Here is a 25359-nt window from a genome sequence, read left to right as displayed (position 1 = left end):
ACCAGGGAATTGTGGTTCCTGAGGAGAAAGAGGCCCAGTTTACCTCAGCAAGATGGCAGGGGGCTTCAGCAGGGCAGGGTGGCCCTGGGGGATTCAGAACGCAGAGTGCGCATAGATGATACAGCCGAGTGGTTCCTGAGAACAGGGGACACACTCCACAGTCTTTTCCTAACAGTCGAATTGCTGCTCTCTCCAAATAAAAATGATGGGGAAGGGTTTAGGTACAGTAACCAAAGAACGTGAATTCATTTTATAATACAGTAGCATTGTTATATCTTAAAAAAAAAAAATCAGCTTAAGAAAACTTGACTTCAAATTAGATGAAACCCACGGTACCTGGCAATAGGGAATAAAGAGAAGACAGAACAAATGTCTTTTTGTGCTTGCTGACTAGCTGTGATCTCCCAAAGAGATGACCTTCACCTGAAAGGGGACAGTCAACTAACCCAAATACGAGAGGGACTCCGAGGAGTAGTGCAGTTTGATTTTGCCCTATAGCCCAGTCTGGCCTCAAACTTGCCGTCATCCTCCTGCCTTCAGCCTGACTCAGCGCCCAACAGTCAAAGCACTGAATTTTCTTAGGAATTCGAGTGAAGGGCTAGGACTCTAGTCCAGTAGTGCTTTATCCATGAAGCCATATGTTCCATCCCAGTACCAATGAACTAAAAAAATTGAAAGAGCCAACAAAGCAGCACTAATATAGAGATTTTATTTAAACTGTATTGAGTTTTTACAGCACATTGCATGTTTGTCACAACGCAACTGCACAGTTTGGATTTTTGGCCACATCATGTCACTTACACCCGCAACAGCTCTGAAAGGATGAACACATCTGAGCCAGAAGCCCAGAGTCTTTCTCCAAGGCCATGCAATTTGTTCACTGATGGGACAGTCCCTCAAAACAGTCACACAAAGTAGACAGATACAGTCTCCCAGAATGTTACTGATCCCCCTGAAAACAGAGTGAAGTGCAATGAAAATCGGTAACTAAAAAGCCAAGTGACTGGCAGTCAATTTTAATGCTTGAGAAAATGTTGAAAATATTTTTATGTATCAGAGATAAATAATTCGTTGCTCTTTCATTGATTTATCTTAGAAATTTCTCAAGACACAAAATCTCCATTATTCAGCTCCATTTAAATGAAAACAAAAATCTGCTAGGCTGACCTAAATATGCCAAAACTTTTTAGGTTACTCCATGGCACTTATACAAGGAGCACAGATGCTTTGCTGCAGAACCAGGAAAAGGTCGGGACGGTAATTCCCATTCTAAATGTAGGTTCTGGTTAGTTTGGAATGAAAAAAAAATGTTTTCTAGAAAGCAACAGGACAGTAGCAGTGAGAAAGACAACTGCTGTCGCTTTAACAGAGTAAGCAATTTCTGCTTCCTACAAGAACGAAGTAAGGAAAACAGAGATAGGAAGTCCTCATGCTCTCGCTGTGTGCCAAGGAGACTGTATCTGCCCCAACCAAGTACATGGCTACAGTACTGTATCTTTTGGTTAAGTGCCGCTGGCACATGGTAAGATGAAAAACAAAATCAAAATCAAACACGACAAAATGTCTGGTCCGAACGGACACATCACCACTCCCAATTTTGGTATCAAGGCTTTCTTCTTTCTGTTTGGGTTCCATTGTTAAGTGCACAGAAATAGACAGCAGCATTTGTACTGAAACCCTCACATACCAAATAGCAGATGCTAGGAGGTAAAACCAAATGCTATATTCTACCCTCAAGGTGTCAAGTGTTCAGGATAAGAAGCAGTGTGACCCAGAGGAGGCAGCAGCCAAGGGAAAGACCACATGGGGGAGTGGGCAGTGGAACAACAAAATCCTTTGCTTTATTTTCATCATGCCAGGGGAGGATCAAGGTGTAGCTCCCGTGTTAGCACCAGGACAACTGGGAAAAGTCAGGTGCAAAGGGTAGGGCACAATCAGCAGAATTTCACAAGGATAATTTTGCTTTTCCCTTCTCTTTCTTCAGTACGCGCACACCTCAAGAGCAGCCACTGCGGAACAGAGTGATAACTGCCTTCACAGCTCAAAATAACTGGTTTTCACCAAGACTAAACGTCACCAGAGTTTTCCTCTGTTTCCAAAAATGTCTTAGTCCTTAGAACTGTCCCTCTAAAAACTGGATATTTGCTGACGCTGGCCACCGAGTCAGGTGAAAAATACATCAATGCCTCCATTTGCTGAACCAGTCTTTGAACCAAACGCCACAGAGGACAGTACTAATGCAACTAGAGGGAGCGCCTCTAAGAGACTGAGCCTTCATGCACAGACACAGGGCACAGAGGTACAGAATAGAGTTCTTCTCCAGTAGGATGGAAATTCCTATCTTGTATACTATGATCTGCTCTTTTCAAGGTGGAGGAGAGATGGGTCTCATTATCACTTGGAGTTTGGTTGTAAGGATGCCTTTCTATTGCTGTTTGGGCACTTTGCACCAGGCAGTATTTATGAAATCATCATCTTGTGACCTCCAGGAGAGAAGCTGGAGTCACCAACTCAGCGTGAAGCTTCCAGACCTGGGTCTGGATCAGGACCATTACCCCAAAGTGAGGGTCTCTTCAGTAGAAAATCTCCTGCCAAACTCAAATTCCTCTGCTCCAGTCACATGGTACCAAGGAGGATTTCTCAAGATGGTATCTTTGAGCTCTGTGTTCATGAGCCATACCAAGGAACCTTCCAGACTACACCTGAAGCAGATCCTCCCTTCAAACCTGCTAAAAACAGACAGATCATCTCCTCTGGCATTCAGCTGGAAGCCGTAGCAATGGGTTTCTTCAGGTGTTGGCTCATGAGTTCCCTGGCACGAGATACTTGAATGTGTTCATAACATGAGTTACAGACGAGAACTGGGTCATAGAGTTGCTGATCAGGAATGGGCAGCTTAAGGTGGCAGCATCCAGCACAAAACACGTTCCCACAATTTCTGCCAAAGTACAAACAGGGAGAAACTAATGAGAAATATCAGTGTCCTGAGAATGAATGCTGTTCTAAAAGCCTTTCCAGAAATAAATAAAAAGCTTAGGCGTAAACAAAAATACTATTACGATATCTCCAATTTCAGTTAATTTTGTTCTACACACAGAACCCTGCAGTGAAATGCAAAAACCAAACAAAACTTACCTGCAATGATGTCTTCGTTTGGCCAACCAGAATTCACAGTCACAGTTATAGCAGTGGGAGGCCATATGGTCTGGAACCCAGCGAGTCACCTACCAGGAGGCACAAGGGACAATTGCAGGTCCATGTCCAAAAAGGAGAACAACAACATTGCAATCAGGAAAGTAGCCCAGGAAAAAAGTGATTATGATGGCCTGTAGCTTTGGAGCCTGTCCTGGAATTAGCTCTTTTTTTTTTCCTTTTTTCTGTTTTTTGGTTTTTCGAGACAAGGTTTCTCTGTGTTGCTTTGAATCCTATCCTGGAACTAGCTCTTGTAGACCAGGCTGGCCTCAAACTCACAGAGATCCACCTGCCTCTACCTCCCAAGTGCTGGGATTAAAGACATGCACCCCCGCTGCCCCACGACCAAGATGGTCTTTATGACTGGTCATTACTGGCCTACAAGGATATTTATTGGGGGCAGGGACTGTTCCAGACCACAGTGCATCCTCATCTCTGAGAAAGGAAGCTCACTGCTGCACATACCTCGGTCTCCTTCTTATCGACAGGCTCCCAGCTGGCTTCTGAAAGGCAGTCATCGCTGTGCTCGGAGCCGAAGTCTTCAGTGTCACTGCTGTCCGACTCCTTTAAACACGTCTGCAGCAGGGCAAAGACAGAGCCTTCACTTCTGCAGCACTAGCACTACCGTTATCAGGCCCTGTTCTAAGTATTCCATGCAAAACCTTATTTAATTCCTCACAATAATCGTAAATTTTATTAGTATTATCCTCACGGTACAAAATAAAGAAACTAAGGCACAGAGAACTAGAGTCGGTAAGTGGTAAAGCTGATGTTGGATCCCAGCATTCTGGCTCAGAACCATCATGTCAACCAGTACGTGGTACAGCACAGGAAGACTATATTTCTTGCTATACCCTAAGCTAAGTGTTACCAAACCAGAACCAGTCTATCCTGTTTTCATAAATCAAGTTTTTTACATATAACCTATGGCTGCTTCTGTGTTACCATGGTCATAATAATAGTCTCAGAGCAGGTGGATCTCTGTAAGTTTGAGGCCAGTCTGGTCTAGAAGAGCTAGTTCCAGGACAGGAACCAAAAGCCACGGAGAAACCCTGTCTCAAAAAATCCCAAAAAATAAAAAATAGTCTCAGAGACTGTTTGCCCCACACAACCTAAAAACATTTACCGATGGGCCATTACAAATAGAACTTGGTTGAGAATTTAAAGCACAACCCTGAACTGTTAGTCCTGTCTGTTCTATCAGCAGACAACTGGGGACACTTTTACTGATGGAAGGGGACATCCATGCAGACAACAAGGGCAAGACAGCTGCAGGAAGCTCCCTGAGGAGTGCAGCGTCAGAGTCTAGGACAGCGAGGCGGTAAAGCCTGCCCGGCTCTCCTATGTCCGACCTGGATCCTTTGCAGAAGTCTCAACTAAGACAGGAATGGTGGCGCACGCCTTTAATCCCAGCACTTGGGAGGCAGAGGCAGGAGGATCTCAGTGAGATCGAGACCAGCCTGGTCTACAAAGCGAGTTCCAGGACAGCCAGAGCTACATAGAGGAACCCTGTCTCATATAAATAAATAAAAATACAATAAAATGCCCTAACCAGTCTCCCACTCTGGGTCTCACTTGCCTCATCAAAAGGTACTTAAGTGGATCCTCCGTCAATTCTCCCGTTACCACTCATTTATACTACCTCTCCCTCTCAGTCCCAGCACAAAGTGTATGCAAGTATACACACATCTGCCCACATACCCCACCCCTTCATTAGGCCATACCAACCAGAACACCTGATGCCTCCATGCTGCCGAACATGCACTCCCCCTTTTACTGTCCACCAAGCTAAACATCACACATTCTCTAGCACTCAGCTTAAGATCTCAGGAGAGGCCGGGCGGTGGTGGCACACGCCTTTAATCCCAGCACTTGGGAGGCAGAGGCAGGCGGATCTCTGTGAGTTCGAGGCCAGCCTGGTCTACAAGAGCTAGTTCCAGGACAGGAACCAAAAAGCTACGGAGAAACCCTGTCTCGAAAAATCCAAAAAAAAAAAAGATCTCAGGAGAGCCTTCCTTGACTTTTTCCCTCCACTAACACTCAGAACATCACTGTGCTTGCTTGTCTTCCATCCTGAAGGGAGAGCTTAACTCAGCGGCACACAGGCAGTACTCATCAGGTGACTGCTGAAGGGACAGAAGAAACCAATGGATGGGGGCAGCTGGCGGATACTCACAAAGTCATCCTCATAGTCCATGGGCGGCTCTGCCGGAGGGGCACAGCAGTGACGGATGTCTAGCCTCATCTGCAGCTCTCGAACCTGTCGACGGAGCTGCTCTACTTCTTGCTTGTACCCTGCTTCGATCTGCCGTAACCTGTGTTGGATCACATCCGTGGGAAAGGGGAGTCCATCGTCATCCAGGTAGAGAGGAGGCACAGGAGAAGGGCAGCTCAGAAGAGAAGGCTTTGCGCTGGAGACTTGCTTTGGATGACTGGACAACCACATTCGGTTGTTTTTTCCTCCTGGGCCAGTACAATGTCCACTGGAATGACTAGAACAGACAGGTGACTTCATCCCTTCTCTCTGAGCCCACTGGCCCCCAAAGCAGGGTCCTGCAGCTCGAATATGCTTATTGCTTGGCCTCTTGCTGCAACAGCCATAAGCAAGTAGTCGCCGAGGAGTGGTCTCTCCACTCGGGAATGAAGTCATCATCCCTTGAAAGCTGTCCCAGTTTGACCCTAAAAATGAGAACTCACTGATCTGGCTCTGAGAAATTGGCTTTCTGGCCAACTCCAGTGGTATTTTCCCAAAGCGGAGGTTTTCTAGTGTCTGTCCATTCTTACTTGCTCTTTTGCCAGCATCTTCCTTCTTGTGGGTCAGCCCCAGCACTGAACTAGGCTGTTCCTGGTGGGAGATACTTGCCAGAGACCCAGGGGGATCTTGGTGCAGGAGGTCAGTATTTGGCTCTTGAGGAGTTTGGCTGGTAGCACTTGGTGGGTTACAAAGGCTACCCTGATTGTGATCTAGAGTACACCTGCTGAGCGTGGCCTGCATGGAGTCTAGGTGGGCCTGGTGGGGAGGGCCTATAAGGGAATCCTGGGAAGGCTCAGGAAAATCACAGGCTCCGCCACACTTGCTGGAACCATTAGGGAGTGCACTGAGTGTACCGACAGCTTCCTTTTCTGGACTCTGTTCAGGTGGCTTCCCTAAGCCATCAGAAGTCCTCTGCTCCTCTGGGGCTGGAGGGCCTGGGGCCAGCGCCTTAGTCTCTTCCAGGACTCTGGCCTCAGAGGCGTTGCTCTTCATTTCCCGGGGTGCAGAAGTATTACGTAGTTGATAACTGAGAGAACAGCTCCTGTGGCCCTTGAAAGGCTTACCGCTCAGGTAGTCTTTCTGGCTGCTGGGCAGAGGAGGGGGAAGGCCCAGTTCTCCCATGGTCAGCTGTGGGCCTCCTACCCCCGAGTCCACATAGACTGGCTCTGCTCCTTCAGGATTGCTGTGCCAGGGCTCCAGGCTGACTCTCGCCTCCTGACAGTGGTTATTCAGGTTAGGGTCACTAGAAGTACGAGTGAGGGGACTGCTTGTGTCACAGGCAGAAAGAAGATCATCCATGGATCTGGTTTTAGGTAATCTGAAATGACAAACACAGAATGTCCAGGTCAAGAAATGGGAGATACTTCCAATATACACAATCAGGTCAAAATCAATATTGACAAGACATTTACTATGACAAATACCTACTGATAAGTCCACTACTGTAGCCAGTACAACACCTAACGCCAAACCAGTATCTCACTGTCTCTATCAAAGTCAAACAAAAACTACAGGTTATGAAGTTAAAGGACATTGGCTTTCATATTGATTAACTACCAGAAATGCATTCTTTAGCCTCTCGGGTACTTGGTTACCACCTCTACAGGATGTTAATGTCATACCTTAGAGATGCCTGAAGGCTTCAGAATTTAGGGAGCCAACCACAAATTATTAGTCACGTATCAAGAAAACATGACTTCTCAACACACATTTCTGCAGACACTCAGTAGCAGTGTGTCCCTCCAACTCACTGAACCCCATGGAAACTTCTAGTAGACATCACTCAAAAACTCAAGAAGCACTCCTATTCACCAAATGGGTGATGGGCATTTCCAAGAATGGCTGTTTTTGATTTTTACTGCAATACAAAATCCTTTGAGCAATAAAAATATCGGAAAATTGTCCAGAAAGCCGACACTTCACTGGGCACTTCTCAGATGCCATAATCAACTAACACAGAAAATCCGCCAAAGGCCAAGTTATAATATAGCTTATTCTAAGTACTTAGTTTTGATATTTATCATAATACATAGACTATTTTTATATTTAATTTTATTTTTGTGATCAATTTTGTGTGTGGCCGACGAGCATGCACACGTATGTGCACGTGTCAATGCTGGGAGTCTTCCTTAATCATTTTCCAACTTAATTTTGAGACAAGGTCTCCCACTAAACCTGAAGCTTGCCAGTTTGGCTAGACTGGCCAACAAGCCTCAAGGATCCTGTCTTCGTGTTCTCAGACCCAGGATTACAAGCACATGGCACAAGCCTCTGCACTTGGCATTTTACATGAGATCTCACTCATAGCCATGGCTCAAATCCCAGCTTTGAAACTTATCAACTTAACTTCTCTGAGCCTTGGTTCCCTTGCTTGTGGAAGAAAGATTAAAGTGCCTACATCTTCAAGCAACAGTGAGATTTGAAGAAATAATCCATATCAAACATGCTTGTGTCACAGGCAGAAAGACCCATGCATGCCCAGTGGCCTCTAAAGCACAGTACTCACCTACTATTTGTTTATCTCCCTCTACCAAAGTGCGGTGAGGTCAGGCAAGCCTATGTCTCACTTGAGACCAAACATCTAGCACAGTACCAGGCAAACTAAGAAATGAACAAGTTGGGCGGTGGTGGTACACATTTTTAATCCTGCACTGAGGAAGCAGAGTTCAAGGCCTGCCTGGTCTACAGAGCTAGTTGCAGGACAGCCAAGGCTATACAAAGAAACCCTGTCTTAAAAAATCACACCCCACTCCCCTCAAAAAGAAGAAAAGAAAAAAGAAATGAACAAATAAGCTTTAAGTTTACATCAGGTTTCCACGAGCAGGGCATCACCTGAATAGATCAGATCAGCAGGGGTCAATAATCATACATACATCATGGTATACAACAGATCTTCTAAGGTCTATCCAAAACTGACTACTTGAGAATGGCTAAGAGTAAGGCCTAAATAACTATACAGCCATTCCCCACCATGTGCACATTATTTTTTTCCTTGGTGGAGCTGGGGATTATACCCATAGCCTTATGAATATGCTCTATCACTGAGCAACATCCCCAGCCCCGCCCCAGCGTACTATACTTTTAAAAGTTACAACTGAATTTCTTTTCTTGCTTTTTTTTTTAATCTATCTATCTATCTATCTATCTATCTATCTATCTATCTATCTATCTATCTATCTTTTTGGTTTTTCGAGACAGAGTTTCTCTGTAGCTTTGAAGCCTGTTCTGGAAATAGCTCTTGTAGACCAGGATGGCCTCAAAGTCACAGAGATCCCCCTGCCTCTGCCTCTTGAGTGCTGGGATTAAAGGTGTGCACTACCACTGCCCAGAGCTTTTTTTTTTTTTTTTTATTAAGGAAACTTCAACTATAAATGAGTGACTCCAATACACCCTTTGAAATTCAAATATTAACAGTGGCAGCCTTCATTGCTGATTCATAGGTGTCCCAAAGGTTTAACCAATAATAATGATATAGACAAGCAGTTCTCAACCCATAGGTCTCAATCCCTTTGAGGGGGAGTCAAATGACCCATTCACAGGGGCTGCCTAAGACCATTGGAAATCACAGATATTTACATTATGATAACAGTAGCAAATTACAGTTATAAAGTTGCAAGGAAAATAATTTTATGGTTGGGGGTCACTACAACCTGAGGAACTGTATGAAAGGGTTGTGACATTAGGAAGGCGGAGAATCACTGAGATAGATAATAACGCCTGAGGACCTTAGAAGAAGAAAAGGGCTAAGCCAGCCCACGTGGCCAGGAAAGACTACACAGAAAGCATATACTTGAACCAGGTATAAAATCATTTGCTGGACTTCCAAAAGAGTCAAGTCGTTACAGAAACACTTCCTTTATATCCTTCCATCAGTCCTCTAAATGCAACTCTCTCCATCTTGGGCTGCCCAATACACCTCCTCTCTGCTATCAACTGATATTTCGATCTCATCCTCCCTGTATCTCTTCTCTCTCTGCAAACTGGCTTGTCCTCCCCATTTTTCCTCGGCTACTGGTGGTATGAACATTCTCAAACATTCTCCTCATCTCATCTCTAAACTTTAAGACTTGTAAACCCGTCTTTGACTCCAAAGAGACTTTGGATCCTCTGCATTCTACATGTTTATTCTCCAACTTTCAGTCATTTCCACAGTCTACTAAAAATGTCTCTATCGCATTTCTGAATATATTCCCAGGGACTTTTTTTTTTTTTTTTTTGGCTTTCTGAGAAAGGGTTTCTTTGTGTAGTCCTGGCTCTCCTGGAACTTGCTTTGTTTACCAGGCTGGCCTCGAACTCACAGAGATCCATCCACCTCTGCTGGGATTAAAGGTGTGCCCCAACAAGGCCCATCCAGCAACTTTTTATAAAGGAATTACATATAGCAGAGCTGGCTAGTCCCCGTGCCTCTACCAAACTTAATGGTAAACTCTTCAGATATAGCATTGCTAGTAGGTCATAATCACTGCTTATGCTGTCTTACCACTGACAACTGAATCAAATGCAGTTGGGGAGATGATTTAATGGTTAAGAGCACTTCCTCTCTTGTGGAAGACCTGGGTTTGGTTTCCAGCACACACATATTAGCTTACTACCTCCTGTAACTTCAGTTCTGTGAAATCTGATGCCCTCTTCTGGCTTCCTCGGGAACCAGGCATGAACACAGAACACAGACATACCATCCATATACATAAAGTAAAAATATTTTTAATTTATAAAATAAACTGTACTGGCCGGGCGGTGGTGGCACACGCCTTTAATCCCAGCACTTGGGAGGCAGAGGCAGGCGGATCTCTGTGAGTTCGAGACTAGCCTGGTCTACAAGAGCTAGTTCCAGGTCAGGCTCCAAAACCACAGAGAAACCCTATCTCGAAAAAAAAAAAAAAAACAAAAAAAAACTGTACTGTAATGCCTACAACTGTAATACTGTTCAATTGTAGTATTGTATAGCCTACAGTAACATGTGTTTCTTTCTATTCCCTTTGACTTTAATCCTAGCACTCAGGAGGTAGAGGCAGGAAGATCTGTAAGTTCCAGGCCAATTAGGGCTACATAGCAAGGTGCCTTGTCTCAAAATAACAAAATAATGTCCTTCTCACCCTCTACCAATTCCAGAGTTAATTTTGTTTCTTCTGTTTTCTTCAAAGTTATCTCTCATATATCTGTTTCTTTGTTCCTTTCTCCCATAGTACTTTTTCTACACTCATAATTACCTTTATTCTAAGCATATATTTGTCTACTTAAAAATCTATTCGAATGCTTATTATGGCCCAGTGTGATGGCATAACTGTAATCCTGACATTTGGGAGACTAAAGCATCAAGGGTTCTGGTCCAGCGCCAGTACACACAGAAGACCCTATCTCAAAACAAAACCACTTTTGGTACACAGAAACAGCCACGGTGCCTGCCTGGTCCTTCATAAAAATTTCCTATGTAAAACAGCCCCAAAGGATTCTTCAAAAAATTCTTCATAGTTTGAGAAAAAAAGCACTGAAATCTATCCTGTGACAATGGACTTGGCTCAAAAGACCCTAAAATAAGAAATATAAGTCTAAGTTCTTTGTTAGACTTTATAGTATTCAGCCAGTAGACTGTAACTTCAAAAAGCTTCAGCTAATAGTCAAAGATCAAAATTTGTACTATATAAATTTTGGAACACGCCTGTAATTCCAGCATTTAGGAGATTGATGCAGGAGGCTCATGAGTTTAAGGCCAGCCTTTACTAAATAATGACATAGTGAGACTATGTGAGACTATAAATACTATCTATTTATATAGATAAAACATACATATCCTTTGAACTTCTGTTTCTAGAAATTAAAATTTATGGCAGAAACATGAGCACAATACGATAACACTCTCCACAGTCCCCAGTTGAACTGTGAACTTAAAATTGGCTTAGATGGCAGGCAGTATGTATGTTTTACACACATGCAGATGCTCACAAAAACAGTCCCTGTAAATGATCTTGAGATGACCAAAAAGGGGTAGAGCAGGTACACAAATAACTTAACTTTGGACTATTCTGAAGTCATGGAAAACAATGAAATGGGGCTAGGTCTGTAACCAAGTGTGGAGTAGTTGCCTAGCATGCACAAGGTTTGACTTCCAGCGTCACAAAAAATAACATTAAGAAAAAAATAAAAACAACAAAGTAGCTTTATATGTGTTGTCATGGAATGACAGCCTGGCACAAAATGGGAACTTGTAAAACAGTATACAAAAACTGGGGAGTTAAGACGGGCGGTGGTGGCGCACGCCTTTAATCCCAGCACTTGGGAGGCAGAGGTAGGCGGATCTCTGTGAGTTCGAGGCTAGCCTGTAGAGCTATTTCTAAAACAACCAAGGCTACACAAAGAAACACTGCCTTGAAAAACTGACAGAGAGACAGACAGACAGACAAAAGAAAGCTTTGAGGTGAAATGGACTAGGAAGCCATTCCTGCTTTCCTTGTGAAGAGAGGGGAAACAATTAATTCTCACCTGTCCAGAGAACGGCCAGAAAATTCCTGGCTCTGAGCCACTGGGGAAAGGTAAAGATCCATATTTTCCTCTCCAAGTGTGCATGGGGATGATGCAGGCAGATAAACAGCTGTCCAGAGGTGCAGGGCCCGGACATGACACACAGGATGCAGGACCTAGGGAAGCAGCCCAGTGTTAGTGTTCTATGAGAGCCCTCATTCATTTTCCTTCCCTGAACATTTGGCTCTACACTTCTCACTGACTCAGAGCCTCCTCTCCTCTGCTCTCCTCCCCCCTTCCCTCCTCTCCTCTCCTCTCCCTATAGGACTTCTAACAGGAAAAGGGCTCAGCCTTACCATGTCCGAACCAGGTGTATAGAGGAAGTTATGAAAGTTCTTGTTGCCAGCTCGCAGGAGTGCCCACACAGAGCATGTCCGCTTATAGATGTTGCGCTTCTCTCGCTCAGAGGGGTTGTTGGCCAGGAATGTGCCATAGAGACAGGAATATGTGTGTTGCACCAGTTTTACCTAGGAAGCCCAGACAGTGTGAACCTGAGGGCCTTCGGATACCATTCTCCAACCCTGGCCACAGGCTTTAGGACTTACCAGAAATGCTTCATTGAATTCAAACAGGCAAGGGAACTGCTTAAGCAGCTGATGAACAGAATCAAGCCACTGGAGGAACACAGGACACTGTTCATTTTGGTCCTCCGCATTTTCCTGATGGCCACAGCGATCTCCAAATTTGTGCCCAAAATCCAGCCAATCAGACTCCACTAACACTTGGAAGCCCTGTAAAATGGCCAGTCTCAGCACAAGGCAACTCTGGAAGGACTAGGGTCCAGTTTTCTAGAGGACTGTCCAAGGCTGGGAGCTGGCAGTCACAAGAGTCAAGCCCGGAAGAAGATTCAAAGCACCAATGACCTCCACTGAGACATTCCCAGCACACTCCCAGAAAGCCTGAATCATCCACCCCTCTTCCCTCATTTCCTTTGTCCTTCCAAATCCCTTCTCAGTACCTCCAGGGTCCTGTAATATGGATCCAGTAATATTTTGGCCAGGGCTACGATCTGTGGCGTACGGTCCCAGCCATCAGAGCAGTGCACCAGCACAGGCCGGCCTTCCCGATCTACTGTATTAGCTACCAGCACAGCCGCTTTTAGCATCACTGACAAGTGCTGCAGCCATTTGGTACTTTCCAGAGCCGACAACCAGCTGTGCAAGAGCAGAGAGAAATGGAATCACTAAGGATTGGGGGCTACCACAATGTCTCTGCCTCCTCAGCCTGCTCTACCGCACAAAAGCCCCACTGAGGGCTGAAACCAAGTCTGACTCATGACCTTTCAGTCAAGAGGTATTTGGTAGAAAGGTAGGGAAATGAGACACAGAAGGAGCTTCTTAGACTCAAAAGGGGAATTGTGAAGTATCACCCGTATACTTAGCCACACTTCTCCCCAGTTCTCTATTTTCTTTGGTAAAATAGTGATCTCAGAAAAAAGAATCCAGTGGCCTATGACCATGCCAAAGCGTCACTCAAGGAGTGGAAGAAGTGTTCTTGGAGTGATGCACTGCGCTCAACCCCGCTCAAACACTGAAGTCTATATAACTTCAAACTTCCCATCTCCCCCTCAGATCTCTAAAGATGTGCAGTGCTGCCAGGGCATGAGACTAGAAGGGTGATGGAGTAGGGAGCACCTACTTGCTGGGATCTGGCATCTGACTACACACGGCCCGGAGGTACTGGAAGCTATTCCGGATGGCATGGATGTTGGCCATTCCCATAAACACGACCTCACAGTTAGGATAGTACTCTGTAGACCGGAGAGGAAAGTGGAACATGCAAATCTGTCCTGGAAACAACCACTTAAGAGCAGTTCCCATGCACAGAGCTCCCCTGAGCAAACAGAACACTCCAGTGGCAACATAGTAAATATACTCTTAGTCTCTGAATTGCCCCTTTACCTCTGGATAGCCAAGTGCCACTACTCAAACAGTAACTCAAACACTATGTTCATAGCAGCAGCACTAGGGATAACAATATAAATTCTCAACCATTAGTAGCTGCTCCGAGCCAACAATCTTCTCTGTCTGAGTGCTAATCATTCTGACAACCTCTCAAGGTATGAATTATCCTAATTTTACAGATGAGAAAATAAAACTCATGGGGTAACTTGTACTTCACAATCGAGGCTAGGAAGTGGCAGAACCCTGGATCCCAGCAGATTTATTTGGCTCTTTCAAATCCTCAAGCTGCCCTCAACCCCCTCCTCACCAGCACTGCCCCAGGGCCCTGACTGCAGACACGAGTGATCACAGTACCTTCACACTCACAGCCGCCACCCTTGGCCCGGTTAGCCACTGCTGCTGTGTAGGACCGTGCATCCAGGATCAGCAGTTTCTGAGGGGCTGCTGTGCTCTCCACCCCAGAGCATGCAGTTAGAGAAGAATCTAAATACATAGCAGGAAGAAGACTCAGGCTCAACTAGTCACGCTACGGCACGCTAGTCTTAGGGTACTCCAGTTCAGAAGAAAGGAACCGTCTTTCAGGCTCCTCAGACCTCCACCTCCCATAAGGCAGGACCCCAGGCACTCTGTTTTGTCATCCTTCTCCCATGGTTTCACTGGGGACTTCCTGGGGGCCAGAGGCTAGCAGGGGGCCTATAACTGGGGGGACAGGCACCACCCAAGCCTTACCGAAATCAGTGTCACACGCCTCACTGGCATCATTGGTCCCGGTGCTGAGGGAGGCCCCACTGGCCCTTGTCCCGGGGTCTAAGGCGCAAGCTTTGGCAATAGATGTAACCAGGTATTCATCATCAGCATTGCGCCAGCCCCACCAGCTGATCTCAGGCTGGCTGCAGCGGGCGATGGCAGCCCCATTGCGCAGGTGTCTGATAAAACAGAAGAAACCATAATGCCCTTGGTATTTCAAGCCTCCAGAAGCTTACCACAGAGACCTCATGGGGATCGACCATGGTCTCCAGAGCCAGCAAGGACTATGAGCATATCCAGGCCATGTAAATAGCTACCAAAAGCCTTCACATCTCTAGAGGACATTTTTTTCTGAAATGGCTCTGGCATTCATTCCCACTATGACCTTGACTCATCAAATCTGCACAGCACCTGCTCCAGGTTCAAATATGCACCAGGAGAACAAGCCTGAGTTAAGAACATAAAGCTCCAAACCTCATGATCACCACCTACCCATCTATATTTGTTGAAAAGGGATCTCATTCTGTAGCCCCGACTAGCCCGGAGCACACTGGATAGACCAGGCTAGCTTCAAACTCACAGCGATCCACCTGCCTCTGTCTCCAGAGTGCTGGGATTAAACGTGTGTGCCATCATGCGAAGTTTATTTACTTACATTCTGATATAGGAATTGGCCAACTTTCCACTACCGAACCAGCCAAAATTTCTGACTTTGTAAGTCACAGGCAACCTCTGCCATGTATTAATAACCCCCAAACAGGACATGCTGACACATACTTGCAACTCCAGCACTCGTGAGAGACAATGGCTAGCAGATACGTGGACGCCAAGTGAAACCATGTCTTTAAAAAAAGAAAAAGCCTAACCTCATAAAAGAAGGTATAGGCCAGCTTGCCAACCTCTTAGTAAATATAGTATTTTATATAGGGAAAAGGGAAAAAAAAATCTTAAAACCAACAAACAAAAACCAATTTCCTTAAAGCTTTAATCTTTGGGTAGAAAAAAAATCTGAGATTGTACCTAAGGTTTTTTTTTTGTTTGTTTTTTTTAAATATTCCTGGGTGGTTTTTTTGTTTTTTGTTTTCATTTTTTGCTTTTTAGGACAGAGTTTCTCTGTGTAGCCCTGGCTGTCCTGGAACTCACAGAGATCCGCCTGCCTCTGCCTCTTGAGTGCTGGGATTAAAGACATGCAGTGCCACACCCGGCAAACCATAGGTTTTGATTCCTAGCTGCATAAAAGGTGGCCTCCTACTTTCTATCCCATCCTGCCTCACCTGTACACGACAACAGGGATGCGTTTCCAAGACCGGAAAGACGCCACGTTCTCCAGCTCTTTATCTGTGATCCACACAGGAACCAGCAGCTTCTGGGGGTAACTAGGGCACAGCCTGAGAAAAGATGGGGGAAGGGTGTCCTGATCTAAATATGGGATAACAATCCCAGGGGATGTCTTTGAGACAATAGGGACAATGTAGGCCCTCCTCCCTCATGGGTCCAAAAGTTATAGCCAGTACCAGTACGTTTAATCTAAACATAGAGAGAGTTCAGATATGGGCTGTGTTTTAGACCCAAGCCCTGCACCCTCACTTGTAATTGTTGTTGATATCCGAGACTCTCCAGACGTTCTGCAGGTCAAAGCCCATCCTGGCAAGCTCTGCCTCCTGTCGACATCGGATGTGCTCTCCTGCAACACATGCCCAGCCTGTCAGCGTCCCAGACCACCAGTATCCAGGGGTGGAGGAGGGATGAGAATTGTGGGCTAAGAAGCAGATTCCCCAAGAAAATGGCCTGGCCTCACCTGGCTGACACAGGTGGGTATGCTGATCCTCCTCGGTCAGCCCCAGGCACCAGGCATGGTAGGCAAAGGCAAAGAGATCCTCGGGCTTGGCAGGTCTTGCTGTGGCCCGGCTTAGCCTTGAGAGCCACTCTTGGCACTGCTTGAAAGTGGAGAAGTGGCACCTGCCAGGCAAGAAGCCACAGGCTTGGATGAGGCAAGGGGTAGACAAACCATGGGATCAAGAGCATAAAGACTGAGGAAAGGAAGCTACAAAGCAGGAGGTAAGGAAATACTGACCCTGGGAGTAGAGGAGACACTGGCCATCTGAAAGAAGTTGTCTCTTGTGACAACTCTCTTCCCACGAGTGTCTATGTTTACACATGTGCTCTGATGAGCTCTGCCATGTCTCACACCAAACCTTCTGGCCACACTACCAGCCAGTGCCCCCCCCCCCCCATGAGGCCGAGGTCCTGCTCTTGGCATTCTCATCTCCTTGCTCCTCTGCCTAGCCACACCCTACTGAGGTTTTAGAGTTTCAGTCCTACTTCCTCCTTGAAGCCCCCCAGCATCCTGATGCCACAGTCTTTCCTCTGGAGTGTGAGCAGGAAGTTCTTAGCACCTTCATGCTAAGTTTGCCTTAAGCAACTTTAGTTTTCATAAAGGAAAAGAGCCAATATGGATTCTCATGGGTCTGCCAGAGACCTCAGTGCACAGAAGGCCCTGACCTAGGTTTCCTTCTCAATGCTGGACCAGCCCAGTCCCCTTTGCTCTATAGCCAACTCATAGCAAGTGCTATCACCTCAACCCTCAGAGTGCAGCCAGAACCTGACCAAGCCTTATTTTGGCGGGGCACCACCGCCTCTCACCTGAGTCAACTGTGGCAGCTTCCTAACCAGTAACTCAACCTCAGCCTTGGCTTTTGTCCCCATTTTCTTCTACTTGGCTTCAACGTAACAGCTAGAGCGAGCCCATTGCATTTGAGCCCTTTGCTCAAAATCCCCACAGGTTTCTCAGTTTCCCTACAGTGAAAGTCAATCCCAGTCACCGTAACCTCTGACCCTTGCTCTTGTGCCTTCGGCCCACTACCCTCACCCACGCGCACACCTTCAGGCCACACCAGCATCTTGCCATTCTTCTGATCTGCAGGTACGGGTACACACCCACTTCAGGACCTTTGCACTGCACCTGCCCTTTGGCATACCTTTCCTCAAATACCTGCTCAGCCACTTTCCACGGGTTCTGACTCAAACACAAACACACGTTATCTATGCAATTTTATCTGGTCACTTCTTTAAAGCTATAAGACACTAAAGCCTTTCTTGATTTTATTTTTAGCTTTACACTTATCATTATTTAAAGTATTTCACTTATCTATTGTTAGTTCCTCCCCCCTAGAATATCTTTAGGGCAGAAATTTTTGTGAGCTCTTTGATATATATATATATATATATATATATATATATATATATATATATATATATACACACACATTACGTAAACTGTATGATATACTCTGCTCAATAAACTAATGTTACTTAAATGAGATCCCTGTGCCAGATGCTGCCCCAGGTGTTCATACACACTACCCCGAGCAATCTTCATGATGGCTCCATCAGCTAAATATCACCCCCCATTTTATATCAGGTCAAGACAGAATGGGTTAGCAAGTTGACCTTCCAACTAAGAATGGAGAACGGAACTGTCACCTCCTCCTCCAATGGAGAAAGTGAAGTGGTATCTTTTCCTCTCTTGCTCCACATGGGCCCTGCAGTGGAGAGGTTTGCATAAGACTCGGGTCAGAGCACGTGAGTGGGGCTCCACTGTGCTCACCTCACCACTTTGGAGTCCTTGCAGGCAATGTGCAACTGGAACATATCACGACTTTCCACACTGTCAATCATCCGGAGGGGCACCTGCAGAGGGAGAGCAGGCTGAGGCTTAGATACACCCTAGTCTGGAAGGTGATGCGCCAGTGGGGAGAAGGGAGCCAGCATCTGCTGAGGGTCTATTAGGGGCCTGGTAACTATGCCAGGTGCTTCACACACGTAACCAGTTAATACCATAATAATCCTGAAGGCAGGTGATTTTATTCAATGAGGAGAATATCATCACTTGTCCAAGGTGACAGAGAAGTGGCAGTGCGAGATAAAAGGGCCAAATGTGCCTGGTTCCAAAGTCCACGCTCTTCTATTAATGCCACTGTTACCGCATTCCTCTATAAGGCTGCACAGGGGCTGGAGAGGTAGCTCAATGGTCAGGTCCACGCTCTTCTATTAATGCCACTGTTACCGCATTCCTCTATAAGGCTGCACAGGGGGCTGGAGAGGTAGCTCAATGGTCAGGTCCACGCTCTTCTATTAATGCCACTGTTACCGCATTCCTCTATAAGGCTGCACAGGGGGCTGGAGAGGTAGCTCAATGGTCAGGAGCACTTGCTGCTCTTACAGAGGACCTGGGTTCAGTTCCTAGCACCCACACAGTTGCTCACAACCTCCTGTAACTCTGGTTCAATACCCTTATCTGGTCTCCTCGGGCTCTAGGCACGCACCCGGTGCACATGCGTACATACAATGAAAATAAACCTTTAAAGGAGGTGGGGCCCAAACAAGATAAAAAAAAAGGGAGGAAGAGAGACAGACAAACCTGCACACAGAGGAATGAAGCAAGAAATACCAAAGCCAACGAGAAGGGAATCCCAACTGTTTTTAGAGAGACATCAGGTAGAGAATGGGAACCAAACTTTTGCAGTCCAAAGGGACCCCACCTTTGGTGTGAGGCAAATAAGTCAAGAACTTACGTTGATGACAGAGTCTTTGAACTTGATGTGCAGCCGGTAGTTGGAGATGGCAATGAGGGCATCAGCTGCCCGGCCCAGGAATTCCACTCCCTCACCCTGTAGCACTGTGAAGGGTACCTGTCAACGTCAGAGAAACCCTCAGTCCAGAATCAAGTCTCTCCCTTGTTTCTCTCTTGAGCCCCTGCTCCCTCGAGCCCCTCGGACAAAGGTAGACAATGCAGGAGAGTCAACAGCTAGTCCAGGAAACCTGAGTCTCCTTCCCTAGCCAAAGGCTCCAATAAAGCACAGATCAACAAATACACACATCCACTCCCTTTGGAGGCCTTGGAGGAGGAAGCCAAGCTCTGGTAGATCCTCTAAAGATTTGGGAAGTCTTCTAACCAGGCAGGAAGCAAACCCTTCCCTCCCTGAGCCTCCTATTCCTCCTTACCTGAAGATTCTCCTCCTCCTTCACAAGTTCCTTGGGGGGGAACAGATCCTTGGCTTGGATGTACTCCAGGCTGGGGGGCCCCTCCTCACCCTGCAGGGAGGCCATAACCTTGAGTTGCCAGACCCCACCTGGCTCCTGAGGCTTGTTCACTTTCCTCCTCTCCCACAAACCTAGAGACACCCTCTACACCAGATATTTAAAGGTTCTGCTTCCTAGAAGAGGGAAAGGAGCCTGGGCTGGGCAGGGTAACATAGAGGGGGTGCTCAGGGAAACGCGAGGTTAGCCAAGGAGGCCTTGGGAATCTGTATGGTTTACAGAGACTTCTTAGAACCAACATTGCAAAAACTGCAAGGAAGGGGGAACAAGGGAGACTTATGTCAGAATGAGACAAGAGGACTGGGAAAGAGACACCTGAGGAACAGGAGCCAGGTATGGAGGCTGGCTAGAGGGAGAAAGGTAACCAGGCCCGGCCAATCACTTAAGCACCAACCTGGTGGGTGGAGACAAAGAGAAGGTTGGGGGGATTCAGTCGCGTGCCTCTAGAGGGCTTTGTGAGTGCCTTCAAAAAGGAAGATGTGTTTTGGAGCTGAGCTTATCTTCCCACTGGGCTGACAAGCCCCCACTACCTGCCAAGTGCCAAGCAACCAACTGCCTGCTGATCTGAGGGGAATTCCTAAGGAATACCCACAGCAAGTCACTCTGCTCCCAGCTACCAAGGGAAGGGAAAAGAGGGAATCCACGCTCAGGAAGGAAGCAGGAGACCCAAGGACAGCCAGGGGAGAGAGGAGGCCTGGCAGACACCTCGTGGGGGGGGAACTGGGGGGGACACGACATCTGAGAGGACAGATGGGGGAGGCTGGGAAGGAGCATTAGCCAGAGAGGAGGAGGGGAAGGCTGGGAATGATTCAGAGATACAGAACCCTGCAGAGGGAGGGAAGATGGAGAAAAGAGGCTGTCTGGGGGACAGTCAAGGAGAAAAGACTGGTATGTCAGGTGAACGGAGTGTGTGAGGGGGAGGGGACTGGAGACCTCGAGATAGCTCCTCGTTCAGCCCCCTAACATCCCACACAGCCTACTAGGTACATCCTACATCCCCAAGCAAGGATGTAGCGGGTGGGATCAAGATGGAGAGGAGGAGGTACTGGGATGTACCCCTGCAGGGCGGGGCCTGAAAATCTGCAGTCAAGGGCAGTGGCTGCAGAGCCAGAAAGAATCACAGAATTTTCATCCCCGGCCCTCTACAATCCCCAGTACCCGCTTTCTTGAAGCAAGTCTGAGAGAGAAAAAAGCTAACCCGTCTCCCCCATCCCTAAGGTTTAGGGTCGTGCCGGGGTCCTTGGGCGGGGCTGTGGGTATAGCATGCGTTGAGCGCTCCCCCAACCCCCGCCCCAGGCCCTGGCAGAATAGGCCTGGCACTTACAAAGCAGCTAAGCATGGAACAGGAGACGCGGGCGGTCAGGCTCATGGTCGCGGGCTGTCTGGGCCAGCGCACATGTCCCCGGAGCTGCTGCGCTGCCCGCCAGCCCCGGGCGCCCGCTGCATCCCGGCTGCGGGGCCCGCCTGGTGCAGCCGCGGCCAGAATCGAGCGCCCTGGCGCCAGGACCCAGCCTCTGCTCCCGCGCGCCTCTCCCCTCCTCTCCACAATGGAGCGGGCCCGGCTCCGCCCTCCGGCAGGAGCGCGGAAGGGAGGGGAGCCAACGACAGGAGCGCCCAGGACGCCCTGGCTAGGTGGAGGCAGAGGCGGAGCGGCTCTTGGGGCCCCGCCCGCCGCCCTGGCTCCTCCCGCCCCACAGCCCCTGGGCGGCTGGGGGCCACAACCCCCGGGAACTCTAGGGACATTCTAGAGGGACTGCCCTGGGACTGCTCAGAAAGGGGAAGCGACTTCGCCCACACCTTTTCATTTCCCATTTTTCCAGGTGTGCTACCCTACACCCTTCTTCTACACAACACTTCCCACCTCTATGCTTGCTGCAGATCCCAAGAGGGAGCTCACCCCAAGGTCTTTACAGCCCGAAGCAGTTCTTTTTTCCCTCCGAAACTACCGCCCACCTAGGCTCGGTTCACCCTCCTCCACTACCTGCTTTCACTAAACTCTTGTCCTCTGAAGAGAATATTGGTCTAGTGTCATCTTAGTGGTCACTCCACATTTCTGTAAGGGGAACCCCTTTTATTTTATGGTCCTCCCCAGCCCTTCTCCTTTAGTCCCGTCTCTCCTTTGATTCATACGCCCTGGTCAATGGAAAAGAACAGCCTACTGGAAGAATGTCTTAGTCTGAGAGAAGGACTGGGATTATGGATCACTGAAGCTATGGGAAAACAAAACTCAAAACCCAGGAGTAGAGAGAATGAATGGAGTTGAGTGGTGAGCCAAGGATCAAGGAGTAGTGAGTGATAACGGACTCAGTGTTTCCAAAGGCAGCGGGAGGAGCTTGCTAGAATTCTTACACTTCCGGTACCTGGTAACGTTCAGAAACGAGGGCTTTGTCTGGGGGAACCGGAATGAATAGAAAAACCGGACATTTTTATTAAGTACTTACAATAATGCCCAGCAGTGTCAAATATGACCCCAGCTCTCCAAAAACTAAACCTCCATCCCGTTTCCCCGGTGAGTCTCTTAGGCTTCCGGGAGGGGAAGAGTGAGATTCACCTAAGTTATTAATAGTGGCAGTGTTGAGTAAGGAGGCGAGGCTGACCCTGAGGCGCATCTTCTTCAGTGTGCGACCGAGAGGAAAGAGGAGATGAGGTATCAGTTGGTGGGAGCAGGAGCAGAGGTAGGCTTTCCGAAAAGAGCCTGCGCTAACTGAATTCATTAACCCGGACTCCTGAAAGAAAGACGGAGGAGGCGTGCAGCCAAAAGGTGAGAACGGTCTAGAAAAGGCTGCCCACACCTCTTCCTTAGCTTACTGTAGGAGCCCTAGCTCTCGGGAAGTTAAGGAATTCCCTCAGCTTGGGAATTTCTCAGGGTTGTGCCAGTGATATTCTGAGAGCCGCCTAGGAGATAGATAGTAGGTAAGCTCCCGTCCATAGGAACTTAATAGACAAGACAGCAGCACCTGGGACCTGGAAAAGGCCGACAGTTTGGGCGGAGTCTCTCTGGCACAGCGCCAACAATATATTCATGAGACTCACTAGAAGTTCAGGGATCTGACTTTTTATTTTTTAAAGCCATGGGGTCTTTCTATATAGTCCTGGAACTCACTACACAGGCCTGGCTGACCTCGAATTCAGAGAGATTCACCGGCCTCTGCCCCCGAGTACAGAATTAAGAGCCAGTGCCACCATGCCCTGAAGTTTAGAAATCTTAAGAAAAGCTTAGTTGGCTTTTTTTTAAAAAAAAAAAAAAGACCGGAATATGGAGAGTTTTAACCAGGAACCCAAGAAAAGCAAGAAGAGGTACAGTGTGTGAGTAGGGGAAGGCATGACATAACACAGAGAAAAACCCTAAGTTGCTCAGCCCAGTGCTGTGTGCTGCCTGTTTTTTCAGTCCTAAGAAACCATAAGCCAGATGCATAACTCAGCGTGAAGAGTACGTGCCTACCATGTGCAAGGCCCAACACTGCGTTCACCGGTAATACTAGCACTTGGGAGACAAGCGGGAGGGTTGCCACATGTCCAAGACCAGCCTGGACTACATTTTTAGTATCAGGTTAGCCAAAGCTTTATAGCAAGAATCTATCTCGAAACAACACCTACCACCAAAAAAGAAAGAAAGAAAAGAAAAAGGTAAAAAAAAAAAAAAAGGGAGGAAGAAAGAAAGAAAGAAAGAAAGGAAGGAAGGAAGGAAGGAAGGAAGGAAGGAAGGAAGAAAATAGAAACAACTTATCAGGTCAGATGAACCTGTTAGAGGCAAACAGAGTACCCTGGAGTACTAGGGCCAAGAGAGGTAGGGCAGCTTCCCACAGACAGACTGGAGGATCACACACAGCGGTATGAGGAAATGGGAGTACTCACCATTCTACCTCGGCAAGGGTCCTTGCTGCCTGCTCGTCACTAAAGGAGACAGAACACAAGAGTAAAGAGCACCATTAACATCACCAGGGAGTCAACAAATGTCACAGGTTTACCCCTGACCTTCTCTACAACTCCTCCTCTGCCACAGAGGGACCCAGCCTCTAGACAAGCCACTACACCAAATCGGGCAATGGGAGAAGCAACAAGTTGGTCCCGCGCACAGTGAAGTGACCCTGCGGGGTGGGAAGGCCACCCCTAAAGTTCAGAAGCAGGGGTAAGTATCATCCACGTTCACTCGGCAGAACTCAACCGTTCCTGTTCCACACCCAGAAGTAGAGCACTCCAAACCCTGCTTTTTACAAAAGACAAGAAATGCCAACTCCGAAGAGACAGACTGCCCAACTGGGACTCACTTTTAGCCCGGGTAGGGGCATGAATCCACAGGGCTGCTCGGCCAGTCTCTGAGTCTAGGAGTACACCCACCTGACCTGAAACTGGGGGCAGAGTCCAGAGCAGAGGGCAAGAGGGAGAGGGACCACAACCTGTGATAAAGAGCAGCAGGGTTGGCCCGGTCCTGCAGAGCATACTCGCGACCAAGTAGACGGAAGGTTATAGGGAGGAGCCCACACAGCAGGAGCAGGAGCAGAATCGGGCCAGCCCCGCCAAGGAGTCAACATCTGTCAAATGGGTCGAATTAGCAAGTATTTCAAGTGAAGGCCTTCTAGGCCCACTTAGGGAGCCAGGCCTGAGTGTCACTGACACTCCTTCATGTTTGGTATGCCCAGGGGGTGTGCAGCTGAGTCCCACAGGAGGCGACAGCGATTAAAGCCTCCATTGTGATCCTACCAACCTTCCCTCCCTCACGGGGGAGCCCGCAAGCGGCCAGCCGGAGGTGCTGCCTCACGGCTCACTGGCACGCGGCCTGAGAAACGGGGAGAGGAAGCGAGCGACAAGGACCAGGCCTAGGATGCCCAGGGTTTCCTCAGTTAGGGACTCTGGTCTTGGGGTAGGGGGACGGACCAGGCTGGCAGGGGATCCCAGGTGCCCAGGTTCTAGGGGCGGGGCTACAGGCTCGGAGGCGGAGCCCCAAATGACAGAGGGCGGGACTCAAGAGAGTCGGTGAGGGCCGGGCTGGACTCGGTCGTTGTGGTTCCCAGGCTGGCAGTGCACGGGGTACAGTGACTCACCCAGGCGGCGTCCGCCCGACCCTCCAAAGCCGCGCTCTCACCACTTCCGTCTCCCGCAGCTGCTGAGGCCGCGCAGCTCGAACCCCACCACGGTCCCTTCTCCCCAGCCAATCGGATGTCCAGCCTGTACCCGCCCTGGCCAATGGCCACACGGAGTTCCGCCCTGCCTTACCACGCAGCCGCCGCCCTCACGCTCCACGCTGCTGACTGGTCCAGTGGGCAGACGCCCTCTCAGACTGTAACCTATCCGGCACCCAGAGACCAGACAGTACCTGGAGGGAGGCGGCTTGGCGCCAGAAGACAGACGCGACCAATAGGAAATCACAGCGCGTCCCTATGGCGGCCAATGGGAGAGGAGTAAGAGGGGTTGCGGACTACGGCTCCGGGGACAGGAAGTACGGCGGCCTCGTCGCCTACTGGTAGCGCAACTGGAGGGCGGGACAATGCAGGGTAGGATTTGCAGTCACTTCCGGTGACGACCGAGCCCTAGAAGGTAGTTCTCGAATGACTTCCCGGTGGCTCAGCGTTTTAATTCAGTCGTGTTTCTGTTTCGCTCTAGGAATGCAGGAATGGGAGAAAAGCATGCCGGCTAGGAAAGGGG

The 25359-nt window shown here is 48.1% G+C and overlaps 1 protein-coding gene across 3 annotated transcripts; it reads right to left on the bottom strand.

Annotated features, from left to right (window-relative positions):
- Positions 1-700: 700 nt before the first annotated feature.
- Positions 701-24845, bottom strand: Mtmr4 (myotubularin related protein 4). 3 transcript variants are annotated; one of them, XM_057774770.1, is made up of 19 exons: positions 24759-24845; positions 23572-23610; positions 19621-19710; positions 19191-19307; positions 18224-18306; positions 16415-16575; positions 16204-16300; positions 15891-16004; positions 14599-14795; positions 14224-14352; positions 13604-13715; positions 12924-13119; positions 12511-12696; positions 12262-12432; positions 11927-12081; positions 5369-6764; positions 3658-3768; positions 3136-3224; positions 701-2938 (listed from the first exon to the last, which is right to left on the bottom strand). In XM_057774770.1, exons 2-19 carry the CDS (start codon positions 23572-23574, stop codon positions 2761-2763), a joined length of 3585 nt encoding a protein of 1194 aa, XP_057630753.1. In that variant the 5' UTR covers positions 23575-23610; positions 24759-24845; the 3' UTR covers positions 701-2760. The 3 variants fall into 3 exon arrangements, with proteins under 3 accessions (XP_057630753.1, XP_057630754.1, XP_057630752.1); XM_057774771.1 differs by lacking the exon at positions 24759-24845 and adding an exon at positions 23985-24004; XM_057774769.1 differs by lacking the exons at positions 23572-23610; positions 24759-24845 and adding an exon at positions 21041-21246.
- Between the last annotated feature and the right edge of the window lie 514 nt (positions 24846-25359).

This window comes from Chionomys nivalis, chromosome 7 (assembly GCF_950005125.1).
Source record: "Chionomys nivalis chromosome 7, mChiNiv1.1, whole genome shotgun sequence".
In the NCBI taxonomy this organism is placed as follows: Eukaryota; Metazoa; Chordata; class Mammalia; order Rodentia; family Cricetidae; genus Chionomys; species Chionomys nivalis.
This window is presented reverse-complemented; position numbering and strand designations above follow the sequence as displayed.